Source organism: Stegostoma tigrinum, chromosome 5 (assembly GCF_030684315.1).
Source record: "Stegostoma tigrinum isolate sSteTig4 chromosome 5, sSteTig4.hap1, whole genome shotgun sequence".
NCBI lineage: Eukaryota > Metazoa > Chordata > Chondrichthyes > Orectolobiformes > Stegostomatidae > Stegostoma > Stegostoma tigrinum.
Genome location: NC_081358.1, coordinates 118,043,583 through 118,057,716, shown reverse-complemented (window position 1 = coordinate 118,057,716; position 14,134 = coordinate 118,043,583). Strand labels below are relative to the sequence as shown.

General features: G+C 45.9%; 1 protein-coding gene across 1 annotated transcript in view; it reads left to right on the top strand.

Moving 5' to 3' along the window:
* LOC125451748 (centrosomal protein of 192 kDa-like) overlaps positions 1 to 14,134 on the top strand; it is a 214,670-nt gene that overhangs the window by 58,419 nt on the left and 142,117 nt on the right. Inside the window, exons 21-25 of the mRNA XM_059646356.1 lie at positions 2,988 to 3,274; positions 3,444 to 3,557; positions 7,523 to 7,928; positions 13,322 to 13,471; positions 13,572 to 13,636. Of these exons, the coding sequence (XP_059502339.1) occupies positions 2,988 to 3,274; positions 3,444 to 3,557; positions 7,523 to 7,928; positions 13,322 to 13,471; positions 13,572 to 13,636 (1,022 nt within the window). The remainder of the gene's footprint in view (positions 1 to 2,987; positions 3,275 to 3,443; positions 3,558 to 7,522; positions 7,929 to 13,321; positions 13,472 to 13,571; positions 13,637 to 14,134) is intronic.

Here is a 14,134-nt window from a genome sequence, read left to right as displayed (position 1 = left end):
CCACCTGACCAGCTCATCTTTGGGAGGAAACTGGAGTGCCCAGCAGAAACCCAATGCGAACATACAAACTCCACATAGGCAAGCAGTTGCCTGTGGCTCGGATCAAACCTGGGGACCTGCCGCTGTGCTCACCATTGAGTCAACCTGCCTAGTTCTTGGCAGCAGTCTTCACAGGGATAGGGTGTTGCAGACTTGATGGTCCAAATGACCAGCCACAATGCTGAAAATTGGTCCCAGGAATTGGATGGAGGGAGAATCCATTTAGAACCCTTCAACAAAATGTCCTAGGCTAGAGTGGGATCAACTTCTCATCCTCCTCACCTCAGTCCCAAGAAACACGGCTCAGTGGTTAGCACAGCTGCCTCAGCACTGGGGACCTGGGTTCGATTCCACCCTCGGGTGACTTCGTCTGTGTGGAGTTTGCACATTCTCCCCTTGTCTGCGTGGGCTTCCTACAGGTGCTCAGCTTTCCTTCTCCAGCCCAAAGATGGGCTGATTAGGTGGATTAGCCAGGGTAAATTGCCTGTAGTGTTCAGGGCTATGGAGATTTAGGGGCATGGATCTGGGTGGGATGCTGTCTGGGTCAGTGTGGACTTGTTGGGCTGTAGGGCCTGTTTCCATACTGTAGGCAGTCTTCTATGAGTCAACGGACAAAACAGGCCCAGTCTCTTCAATTTCTAGACAATTCCAACTTCTTGGGAACCCTTCGAACCTTCAATGCACTCCTTCCCTGAGTTTGTACTGTACTGGAACACCTCCTATACCTGAATCAGTTCTACGAAGGGAATGGGATGAGGGCATTCAGCCTTTTTTTTAAAACCTCTTAATTCATTCAAGGGACAAGTTTGCATCCCTAATCACCCTCCTGGAGCTGAGAGGCTTGCTCAGTCATTTCAGAGGGTGGTTAAGAGTCAACAACAGTGCGTCTGCCACCTGTTGGTCCAACTGGGTGAGGACTACCAGTTTTTCTCTCCCTGACAAGCATTAGTGAACCATGTGGGCTTTTTATGACTCTTGCTAGCAGCTAGCCTGTAATTCCAGATTTATGAATCGAATTAGCTAATTTTTGTGGTGGGCTTTGAACCTGTGTCTCCCTAAGGCATTAGCCTCCTGCGTTACCTGCCCAGTGACATTGCCAGTTGGCTCCTGTTTTCCTCTTGAAGGCATGCTTGATTTCCACTTCATCAATCAGAGCATTGAAGTGGGATGTCATGTTACAGCTGTACAAGACATTGCTAAGGCCACATCTGGAGTATTGCGTACAATTCTTGTCACCCTGTTAGAGGAAAGATGTTATTAACTGGCAAGGGTGCAGAAAAGATTTAGAGGGATTTTACGGAGATGGAGGGTTTGGAGTTATAGGGAGAGGCTGGATAGGCTGGGACTTTTTTTTTTGCCCCTGCTTGAGGAGTGACCTTTTATGAAATAGGTCTTTTCCCAAAGATCGGGGAGTCCAGAACTGGAGGGCATAGGTTGAAGGTGAGAGGAGAAAGATTTAGAAGGACCTCAGCAACTTTTTCCACGCATGGGTCATTCGGATGTGGAATGAACGATCTGAGAAGTGGGGGATTCAGGTACAGTTAGAACATTTTAAAAATACTTTGGATACGTGGATAGGAAGGGTTTGGAGAGGTACGGGGCAAACACAGGCAACGGGTCTAATTCTATTCAGGAAACCTGGTCAGCATGGATGAGTTGGGCCGAATGGCCTGTTTGCTTGCTGTATGACTGACTATAGTCAATCGGGCTCTGATTTTGTGTTTCAGCTTAAGCAGATAAAATCCTATTGATCCTGATGTGAGTCCTTCAATATTCATTCCCTATTGTTTGCCTCCACACATTGAACTGATACTTCAGTGATGAAATTTGTTGTTCTGCTGGGCATTTGCAGAAGGTTGGTTCAGGACATAAATTTTAAATCTCTTTTTTTTTTCCAAATACTGCCCTTCGGAGGTTCACATCCCATAGTCTTTGAAACTGGGCTGAGAAAATTTGGCCACGCGTTTTATCGGAGTCACTTTCAGTGACACCTTCTATAGTGGTCATGTTCGAAGAAGCATTAAACAGAAAATTTGAGACAGTAGTAATGAGTTGTAATTATGGACAGTGTTAACCTGCAAATAAATTTGAATAAATAACATTGGTAACAATACCATTTTGGGGAGTAATTGGAGTGTGTATGGGATGATTTTCTGGATCAAGATGTTGAGGAATCAACTGGAGAACAGGCCATCTTAGACTGTCAATTATTCCTTTCCTCAATACTCAATATCCAATCTAGTTGTACAGGACTCTTTGGGAAAGTGTGATCATAATATGATTGAATTCTTCATTTCTGAAAGTGAGCCATGTAATTGCTGAGATTACGGTCCTGAATATTAAAAAGGAAATGATATAATGGTAATCGAGGCTTGAGCTGGTCATGATGCATTTGGGAATGCACGCTTAAATGTTTCTTAACAGTGACTAGGCAGAGTTAGATACGTTCTTTCAGGCTGTAGACAGAAAATTGAGCGTGGAGTAAGTGGAATGATTTTCCATGATAATAGTGAAGCAGGTTCAAAAGACCAAACCTTCCTTTCTGCTCCACAAATGTTCTGTCCTCCCAAAGTAACTCGTATGTTCCAAAAGTAGATGTTTTTATGCTGTCATGATTGGGAAAGGTGAGTAGGTTTCGCCTGAGACGATCACAGACATCACAACTCTTTCATGTCCACATTTGAAGTAGGGAAACTTGCTCCCTCTATCAGCGTTAGAGAGATGGACTTTGATTTATGTTTCTTTCAATTCCCATCGCAATTTGTACACGTACAGATGAACTTGCAAATAAACTTTAATTGTTTTAAAATGTGTAGAAACGCCAAGTGACAAGCAGTATCTTGGTGGACAGTTCTGGCATAATAGTTAGATCCTTTACAGATCTTATTTGTACACATTGTTTGTATTATTAATTTTGCACTAAGTATATCTTTGTAACTCTGTTACAGGTGATGGAGGGGATGGTAGTAGTGGAAGTGAAGATGATATTGGTGTATCAGCTCGTCTTTCTAATTCTACAGTCGGTGCTGATCGATGGGGATGTGAAATGGTGAACAGAAATGTGGCTGGCGAAGAAGGTGACCATGACAGTACAGTGACTACTTCCGCTGATACTGCAACACTTGAAAATTTGGGAGGCCTCAGAATAATAGGCAGAAATGTTGCTGGTCAAGATGAACCACACATTGTGCCTCCATCAGGAGGGAATAGGGAATTTATTGCTGCTCAAAATGAGGTAAGAAAGCAAAACAAATTTAGAGTTTTGATCTGCTTTCCAAGCTCTTGTACTCTTAGACTGCATCCGTGGATTTGAGTTGCAGTAATTACATTTCCAGAATTGGAGAACGCGTATCTTCATTTACATGCTGCTTTTAAATATTGGAGTTACCTCCCCTTTTTTTTAGGCAGCAGAACGGTTAGATCCTGTAGGCAATGGAAAAATCGTCACTGCGGTTCCAGGAAAACCCCTCAATTTATCCTCCAGAAAAAGTTCAATGCGACACCACCAGGAAGCTTCAGTAAGTAAAGTCCATTCAAAGATGATGATTGCTCTAATGTCTAAATCACTTAGTGGAATTTCTGCCTACTTGAAGTAACATCAATATTTTATAACACGGGGTGGGGTGGGGTGATAACCCATGGCCACTCTAGAAGATGCACCTTGACAGAATTTGTGCTGGAATGTGGAAATAGTTGCAGGGAGGGAGGGCTCTGGGCCACTGATGTCTCTTGCAGTGAAAAAAAGCTTCAAAGCCTTTCCTTGTCATAGACATATTATGTGAGGAGTTGAAATAGAACTTGATTAGGTTGGTTTTGGATGCTGACTACTAATACAACAACTATATCAAAAGCTGCACAGCAGAAGTCTTTACTCTGCAGTCCCTTGCTCAGCTGATTGAGGAAATCCTTGAGCGTGGAAGAACAGTTGCATAAAAGTTGTTGCTGCAGGCCCAGATTTGAGATTATGCTCTCTTAGTTGTGATTTGGTGCTTCGGCTTCCTTTATTTTAAAAATCTGACCTCAAAGCTAGGATTAGACTCTTAAAATCAGTTGCTGTCAGAGGAATAAGCACATGCTCAGGAAGCTTCATAGTTGCAACTGGTGAAACTACTTGGATAGTAAATGATTTGTCTACGCTGTTGTTAGGATGATGGTAGGTTTAGAGTTACATGCTTTATAGGAAGTTGCACTGCTTAGTGATGCTTGCAAAAACAAAAGCTACATCATGTTTCCCACACTTTTTCTTAAGCAAAAAAAAATACATAAATAGATGCCCAGCCTCAGTATTCCATAATTTTAAGTTTTTTTTTCGAGTACACGTTTTCAGCCTGAGCATTTATTTCTAATGCTTCTGACATTGAGACAAAGGTACCCAGTTTTGTACTTTTACTCATTACGTTCAGCTGTAAGTTTTTATAATACAATTTTTGCTGTTTTTTTTCCTAATTCTGCTTACCTTCCAAGTTCAGATTTCCCACTGTTTCATTAGATCATTTCTGAATGAATGATTTTTTTTTTGTCATGTATTTTGCAGTGAAAAGTCTCCACTGTTACCGTAATTGGTTGCTTAAGAATAACTTAAACTGGAATTTTATTTTGCTTCTGTCCTCTATCAGCAAATCTCATTAACATTATTATATCTTTTATGAAGGAACCAGATTTATTCTCAGAAGCAGGAACAAAATAATAAGTCAGTCATAGCCTATGATTAAATTTATTGGCTCATTACTCAAACCAAATGTCAGAAATTGTCTTCCAAATCTAAAGTGAACTTTTATACTTAAGTTTTCTGATAATGAACTTAAAGTTGTTTGACTATACTTGTGTACATCATTATTTCGACATGTACAACCAGTAGTCAGTTCCCTTCACTGTAATAAGTGTGAGGCTGGATGAACACAGCAGGCCAAGCAGCATCTCGGGAGCACAAAAGCTGACGTTTTGGGCCTAGACCCTTCATCAGAGAGGGGGATGTGGAGAGGGCTCTGGAATAAATAGGGAGCGAGGGGGAGGCGGACCGAAGATGGATAGAGGAGAGGATAGGTGGAGAGCAGAGTACGGGTGGGGAGGGGATAGGTCAGTCCAGGGAGGACAGACGGGTCGAGGAGGCAGGATGAGGTTGGTAGGTAGGAAATGGAGGTGCGAGACGGGGATGGGTGAGAGGAAGAACAGGTTAGGGAGGCGGGGACGAGCTGGGCTGGTTTGGGGATGCAGTGGGGGAAGAGGGAGATTTTGAAGCTTGTGAAGTCCACATTACCATTGGGCTGCAGGGTTCCCAAAGCAGATTGAGTTGCTGTTCCTGCAACCTTCAGGTGGCATCATTGTGGCACTGCAGGAGGCCCATGTTGGACATGTCGTGTGAGGAATGGTGAGGGGGAGTTAAAATGGCTCGCGACTGGGAGGTGCAGTTGTTTATTGCAAACTGAGCGGAGGTGTTCTGCAAAGCGGTCTCCAGGCCTCCGTTTGGTTTCCCCAATGTAGAGGAAGCCACACCGAGAACAGTGGATACGGTATATTACATTGGCAGATGTGCAGGTGAACATCTGCTTAATACGGAAAGTCATCTTGGGGCCTGGGATGGGGGTGAGGGAGGAGGTGTGGTGGCAAGTGTAGCACTTCCTGCGGTTGCAGCGGAAGGTGCCGGGTGTGGTGTGGTTGGAGGGGAGTGTGGAGCGGATGAGGGAGCCACGGAGAGAGTGGTCTGTCCGGAAGGCAGACAAGGGTGGGGATGGACAAATAGCTTGGGTGGTGGGGTCGGATTGTAGATGGCAGAAGTGTCGGAGGATGATGCATTGTATCCGGAGGTTGGTAGGGTGGTGTGTGAGGACAAGGGGGATTCTCTTAGGGTGGTTATTGCGGGGGCGGGGTGTGAGTGATGTGTTGCAGGACATGCGGAAGACACGGTCAAGGGCGTTCTCGACCACTGCGGGGTTGGGTGAGGTGGCGGGGGGGGTGCGAAGTTGCAGTCCTTGAAGAACTTGGACATCTGGGATGTGTGGGAGTGGAATGCCTCATCCTGGGAGCAGATGCGGCGGAGGCGATGGAATTTTAGTGGGGGGGTTGGGTGGGAGGATGTGTATTCTAGGTAGCTGTGGGAGTTGGTGGGCTTGACGTGGACATCAGTTTCTAGCTGGTTGCCTGAGATGGAGACAGAGGTCCAGGAAGGTGAGGGATGTGCTGGAGATGGCCCAGGTGAACTGAAGGTTGGGATGGAAGGTGTTGAAGTGGATGAACTGTTCGAGCTCCTCTGGGGAGCAAGAGGCAGCGCCGCTACAGTCATCAATGTAACGGAGGAAGAGGTGGGGTTTGGGGCCAGTGTATGTGCGGAAGAGGGACTGTTCCATGTAACCTACAAAGAGGCAGGCATAGTTTTGGCCCATGCGGGTGCCCATGGCCACCCCCTTAGTCTGTAGGAAGTGGGAGGAATCAAAGGAGAAGTTGTTGAGGGTGAGGACGAGTTCAGCTAGGCGGATTAGGGTGTCGGTGGTGGGGCCTGCGGGACAGGAAGAAGCGGAGGGCCTTGAGGCCATCTGCATGAGGAATGCAGGTGTATGGGATGCCCAAGGTGTTCCAAGTTTGGAGAGACTTAGCTGAAACTTTCTTTGATCTGTGGAACATGGACAGAGGAATGTCAGGGAAATGGCTAGAGAAACCAGCCAGGGAGTCTCTTGTATGGTGAGAGGGCAGTGTGGGTAAAGGTGTTGGGTGAGGCAAGGAAGCCATACATGTGGGAACTAGTTAGCTTTAATTTGAAACATGAATTTTGTTTGTTTTACAGGATTGAAATTCTCATGAGCTACTGCTTTTTAAAATTGGTCGTATTTTCAAGATTTCACAACAGCTTGTTTTGTGTATGTTTTTTGAGGATGAGCTGCTGCTGTCAGACCAAAGGTCGTCATCAGCTCACAGTTCTCAGTTTACAGCTAGCAATCAACACTGGTGAAACAATGAAATAAAAATGATGAAAAATCAGCTAGGGTTCTAACACTGTTTACACATCTGTGCTATGACCGGAACCTCTTAAAGCACAATGCTTTTAAGTTCTAGTAATAAACTTCTGAGTAATTAACTGTGCAAATTTAGGAGCCTTGGAACTGGAATAAATACTGGGGTAATTTCACAAAGGATCATTTGAAGAAGTGTACTGACCACAATGGTCCCGATGGATTCAACTGAACTAGGAGAAGTACAAGTGCAGTGGGTTAAAATTATTGCTGCACAATTCTATTCAATTGCTCACAGGAAACTGTCAAAATTTAGTGTGATTGATTTTACTGTGATGAAAATTGAAGTTGTAGATGTTACGGAAATGTTACTTGCTTTTAATTTTGAAAAAAATGGTTCATACATAATTAGCTTTACTTGGCTAAAAGCTAACTAGCATCATTTGATCTCCAATATAATTTCAGTGCTGTTGTCCTCTTTTAAAAAGGTCTGTGAAACTGAGCCATAGGTGGCCTAAATTTCTGTTTTCGATCCACAGGATGTTATGAATACCAGCATATATGATGAACCGAAGCTGGATTCTGTGTATTTTCGTCCAGTAAGTGGCAGCGTTACCACAGACGACCAGTTATTTTCTACAGTCCAAAGCACACCCTTTCGTCTTTCACAAATTACCTGCACATCTTCTGGAAATGACGTCGCGGATCCAAGAGATGGACCTTCTGGAGACATAGTAATCCACACGGCAACCAGAGGAAGAGGTGATGTTGATGAGACCTTAAGTGTTGATTCAGATCCACCCCTTGCTGCTGCCTACTTATCACCTGTGAATCCAGATGGAAGTAAAAGTGAGATGTGGACCGATTCTTCAAAAAGTTCTCCTTTTTGTAAACACCGGAAAGCTGATTGCAACTCTGCGTGTTCCCAGTGGGATAATGAGAAAGGTACCACCCTATCTTGCGCTCGCTCTCGCGCGCTCGCTCTATATAGTTGCACATTCAAGTTTCCATAATGATATAGACTGACTGAGCTAATAAATACTACAGTGGTTCTGCAGTCGATTTCTAGCTTAACAGATAACCCTTGCTTAGGAAGGAGACTGAAAGCAAGAGGTTACAGGGGACCAGAGATAATACGAACTGCAGCTGCTGGAGAATCCAAGATAATAAAGTGTGGAGCTGGATGAACACAGCAGGCCAAGCAGCATCTCAGGAGCACAAAAGCTGATGTTTTGGGCCTAGACCCTTCATCAGAGAGGGGGATGGGGTGAGGGTTCTAGAATAAATAGGGAGAGACGGGGAGGCGGTCCGGAGATGGAGAGAAATGAAGATAGGTGGAGAGGAGAGTATGGGTGGGGAGGGGATAGGTCAGTCCAGGGAAGACGGACAGGTCAAGGAGGTGGGATGAGGTTAGTAGGTAGGAGATGGAGGTGCGGCTTGGGGTGGGAGGAAGGGATGTGTGAGAGGAAGAAGAGGTTAGGGAGGCAGAGACAGATTGGACTGGTTTTGGGATGCGGTGGTGGAAGGGGAGATTTTGAAGCTGGTGAAGTCCACATTGATATCATTGGGCTGCAGGGTTCCCAAGCGGAATATGAGTTGCTGTTCCTGCAACCTTCGGGTGGCATCATTGTGGCACTGCAGGAGGCCCATGATGGACATGTCATCTAAAGAATGGGAGGGGGAGTGGAAATGGTTCGCAACTGGGAGGTGCAGTTGTTTATTGCGAACCGAGCGGGGGTGTTCCGCAAAGCGGTCCCCAAGCCTCTGCTTGGTTTCCCCAATGTAGAGGAAGCCACAGCGGGTACAATGGATGCAGTATACCACATTGGCAGATGTGCAGATGAACCTCTGCTTAATGTGGAAAGTCATCTTGGGGCCTGGGATGGGGGTGAGGGAGGAGGTGTGGGGGCAAGTGTAGCATTTCCTGCGGTTGCAGGGGAAGGTGCTGGGTGTGGTGTTGTTGGAGGGCAGTGTGGAGCGAACGAGGGAGTCACGGAGAGAGTGGTCTCTCCGGAAAGCAGACAAGGGTGGGGATGGACAAATATTTTGGGTGGTGGGGTTGGATTGTAGATGGCGGAAGTGTCAGAGGATGATGCGTTGTATCCGGAGGTTGGTGGAGTGGTGTGTGAGAACGAGGGGGATCCTCTTTGGGTGGTTGTGGCAGGGGCGGGGTGTGAGGGATGTGTAGCGGGAAATGCAGGAGACGCAGTAAAGGGCGTTCTCCCCCACTGTCGGGGGTGGGGGGGGAAGAGTTGCGGTCCTTGAAAAACGTGGACATCTGGGATGTGCAGGAGTGGAATGCCTCATCGTGGGAGCAGATGAGGCGGAGGAATTGGGAATAGGGGATGGAATTTTTGCAGGAGGGTGGGTAGGAGGAGGTGCATTCTAGGTAGCTGTGGGAGTTGGTGGTCTTGAAATGGACATCAGTTACAAGCTGGTTGCCTGAGATGGAGACAGAGGTCCAGGAAGGTGAAAGATGTACTGGAGATGGCCCAGGTGAACTGAAGGTTGGGGTGGAAGGTGTTGGTGAAGTGGATGAACTGTTCGAGCTCCTCTGGGGGAGCAAGAGGCGGTGCCGATACGGTCATCAATGTAACAGAGGAAGAGGTGGGGTTTGGGGCCTGTGTAGGTGCGGAAGAGGGACTGTTCCACGTAACCTACAAAGCGGCAGGCATAGCTGGGGCCCATGCGGGTGCCCATGGCCACCCCCTTAGTCTGTAGGAAGTGGGAGGAATCAAAGGAGAAGTTGTTGAGGGTGAGGACGAGTTTGGCTAGGCGGATGAGGGTGTCGGTTGTGGGGGACTGGTCGGGCCTTTGGGACAGGAAGAAGCGGAGGGCCTTGAGGTCATCTGCGTTTGGAATACAAGTGTATAGGGACTGGATGTCCATGGTGAAAATGAGGAGTTGGGGGCCAGGGAATTGGAAGTCCTGGAGGAGGTGGAGGGCGTGGGTGGTCTCACGGACGTAGGTAGGGAGTTCCTGGACCAAAGGGGAGAGAATGGAGTCCAGATAGGTGGAGATGAGTTCGGTGGGCCAGGAACAGTCTGAGACAATGGGTCGACCAGGGCAGGCAGGTTTGTGGATTTTGGGAAGGAGATAGAAACGGGCCGTGCGGGGTTGGGGAACAGTGAGGTTGGAGGCTGTGGGTGGGAGGTCCCCCGAGGTGATGAGGTCATGAATGATGAATGGTGTTGGAGATGATGGTTTGGTGCTCAGGGTTGGGGTCATGATCGAGGGGGCGGTAGGAGGCGGTGTCGGATACTTGGCGTTTGGCCTCGGCGATATAGAGGTCAGTGCGCCATACTACCACTGCACCACCCTTGTCTGCGGGTTTGGTGAGGTTGGGGTTGGAGCGGAGGGCTGCCCGTTCTGTGGGGGAGAGGTTGGAGTGGGTGAGAGGGATGGAGAGATTGAGGTGGTTAATGTCTCGACGGCAGTTGGAGATGAAGAGGTCGAGGGAAGGTAGGAGGCCTGGGGGTGGTGTCCAGGAGGAGGACTTGTGTTGGGAGCGGGCGAAGGGGTCCGTGGAGGGAGGGTTAGGTTCCCGTTTGGAGAAGTAAGCGTGGAGGCGAAGGCGGCGGAAAAACTGTTCTATGTCCAACCGTGACTGGTATTCATTGATGTGTGGTTGTCGGGGGACAAAGGTGAGCCCCTTACTAAGGACTAACTGTTCGTCCTCAGTCAGTGGGAGGTTTGGGGGGATGGTGAAGATTCGGCAGGGCTCAGTGTGGCTGTCTCTCTTCCCCCCCACCCCCCCCCCCCCCCCCCCACCGCAACTGCACCACACAACCAGCCCAGCTCTTCCCCTCCACCCACTGCATCCCGAAACCAGTCCAGCCTGTCTCTGCCTCCCTAACCTCTTCTTCCTCTCTCCCATCCCTTCCTCCCACTCCAAGCCGCACCTCCATCTCCTACCTACTACCCTCATGCCACCACCTTGACCTGTCCGTCTTTCCTGGACTGACCTGACCTATCCCCTCCCCACCTCCGCTCCTATACTCTCCTCTCCACCTATCTTCTTTTCTCTCCATCTTCGGTCCACCTCCCCCCTCTCCCTATTTATTCCAGAACTCTCACCCCATCCCCTCCCTCTCTGATGAAGGGTCTCAGCCCGAAACGTCAGCTTTTGTGCTCCTGAGATGCTGCTTGGCCTGCTGTGTTTATCCAGCTTCACACTTTATTATCTTAGTTACAGGTGACCAGTTAGTTGTTGTAGCACTATTAGTTAGTTTAGTTGAATGACCGTTTTGACAATCTTTCTACTATTGTTGAACCTGCTGTAGAAGAGCATTGAGAAGCTAAAGGTAATTTTAGCAGTGTCAATATGGTGTGTGAAATGGAATTTATGTTCAACTAATTTATTGGAAGACTTTGAGAAAATAACGGTTGTTCTGATTAGAGAACTAGTGAGTGTGCTCTGTGCTTAGACTTCCAGATAGTATTTGATAAGGTGTGCAGCAAAGATTGTGGAGGAAAGTTTGGAGCCAGTCAATGTAGTGGGTAACATTGGCATGGATAGAAAGTTGTCTAGTCAAGAGAAACATAGCATGAATGGGTCCTTTTCTGGCTGGTGAGAATGGTGTGCCCTAGGGATCAGTGCTGGATCTAGAACTTTTTCCCAATTTCTATAAATGCCTTCAGTCCCCTCATTCAAGTCAGAGGTGCTAAATTTGCTGATGACCAAAATAATTAGCAAAGTGAGTTGAGGTGACAAGGGGATATAGACAGTTGAGTGGACAAAAAATGTGGCAATGGTGTGTGGACTGGGAAAATGTCAAATTGCTCTTTTTTTGTCAGAATAAAGCCTATCGTCTACGTAGGGAGAGATCACAGAATTCTGTCTGCAAAGAGATCCATGTGTCCTTGTACATGAAACACAAGTTTAGTATGCATGTACAGCAAGTAATTAGCATAAGTTTTTTTTTGTGAAGGTAATTGAGTACAAAAATAGGAGGTTGTGTTGAGTTTTATGGGGATTTGGTAAGACCACATGTGGAGTAGCCTGTGCACTATTGGGCATTTGTTGATTTTTCTATGAAGGAGCTGTTCAGAGAACGTTAGCTGAAATAATACCTAGCATGGGTGGGTAGTCTTGAGAGGAAAGGTTGACCAGGTTAGGCTTGTTTCAGTAGAAGTTTGTAAGAGCACGAGGTGATTTGATGTAAACACATGAGATTATGTGGATAGATGCAGAAAGGATGATTCCGCTTGTGGGGAAAATAAGAGGTTTTCTGCTAAAAACAGATGAGAATTCTTTTCCTGCACAGGTCATGATTCTTTGAAAATCACTTCCTCCGAAGGTGCTGCAGCAGTTTTTGAAAATTCAAGGCAGAGACAGGTAGATTCTGAATAAGCAAGGGAGTGAAAGATTATTAGGGATCAGCAGGAATGTGGTGCATTCACAGCAGCTGCAATGTTGATGAATGGCAGAAGAGGCTTGAGGAGCCATGTGGCTTACTCCTACTTCTGTTGGCTTTCAAATAAAAGGTGCAAAGGAGTAATTGTTCATAAAAGCTACTGAGAACGCTGGATTTGTGACTTCTGCTCTTCTGAATATTATGGAATTGGCTGTCGCCAGTAAATAAACAAAATCTTGTTGAATTGTGATACTGTTTTGAATAGATGGCATAACTTCCAGAGAGTTGTGAATACAGCGCTAGCCCATCACGAAAACCAGCCTTCCTTCCACTGACTCTGTCTGTCGTTCCCTCAGGAAAGAAGCCAACATAATCCAAGACTTCTTCCACCCTGGTTTTACGCTCTTCCACCCTCTCTTATGCAGAAGATGCAAAGTTTGAAAACATGTACCAACATATTGAAGTATAGCTTCTCTGCTGTTATCAGACTATGAACTGACCTTTTGAGTTATCCTTTCTCGGCACCTTTTCTGTAGCTGAAACACCTATATTCTGATTTGTCTGGTTAGCGCATACAACAGTACTTTTCTCTGTATCTGGGTATGTGTGACGATAATTAAATCAAACCAAAAATCAGACAAGTGCATCATGTATTTGGTTCCCCCCGCCCGCCTTCCCTGCTTTTGCTTCCCTGCCTGTGGACCTGTGGCTTTAGTTGAGAGTCCAGACTCCAGTCATTCCTGCCACTTCTCTTTCCCTTTTTTTAGCTTTTCCCAGAACTTCCCAGTTTTAGATAAAAATGTGTTGGATTAGCAAGCATACGTTACATTGTCCCCCCCCCCCCCCCCCCCCCCCCCCCCCCCCCCCCGCCTTACATGGAGTTGATGAACAACTATTTGTCTGGTATCTTCAAGAAAGGAGATGTGAAGAAAACTGGGCATAAGACTCCTGCTAAGTGCATACTGTTTTTTTCTTTTTTAGGTGAGAGACGAAGTGTGGTTTACCAAAATGAAGAAGGAAACTGGGTGACAGATCTGGCTTATTATTATTCATTGGACAAAGAACAGAATCAGTTCAATCTACCAACTGATTTAGTCAATAGTATTCAAGAAGAAGCATTCTTAACTGGCAGTAAGATTTCAGTTACTGTAATATTTTAAAGAAATAGCTTGAAGTTTGCTTGGCTAAAAGGTTTCACTGTTTTTCATGTAAAACCCATTAAACTTTGCAGACCAAGCTGTTGCATTGATTGAAGAAGATCAGGAGGAGTTTGAAGAAGAAAACAAGTTCATTCAGGTCTGAGAAAATTTTGTTGTCTGTCCTTGTGTATTTTTAATGAAGAGATCTTGACCTGAAGGTGAATGTGCATTTTTGAAGATCTTGGGAATTGAGACATATCTCAACAGTTTTTTTTCTCTCAAAAGCCTAAAATTTCTCAAGAATGTAACTTTGACAAAGATACTGTATTTATTTCTTTGTAGTTAATGTTTAGAATTCCTGAAGAAAAATTGAAAACTGAAGCAAAAGTCAAGTTCATAGTTAAATAACTTTTTGTTCAACTTGCCAAAATATTAATTGCAACAGTTTTCTCAAACTTAAGAAACCCAAGACAATTTTACACTGCAGCAGTTAGAGGATTTATGATGCTTCTGCATTCGCCTGAGAATTCAAAGCTCAGAATCTCGTTCATAGTTTTCAGGCTGACTTTTTAAAAAAACATTTTGTTAGCTCATATACATGTCGAGCAAAGAAAAAGACTGCTTTATTCTCCTGGCCATTTGGCATGATAATCAA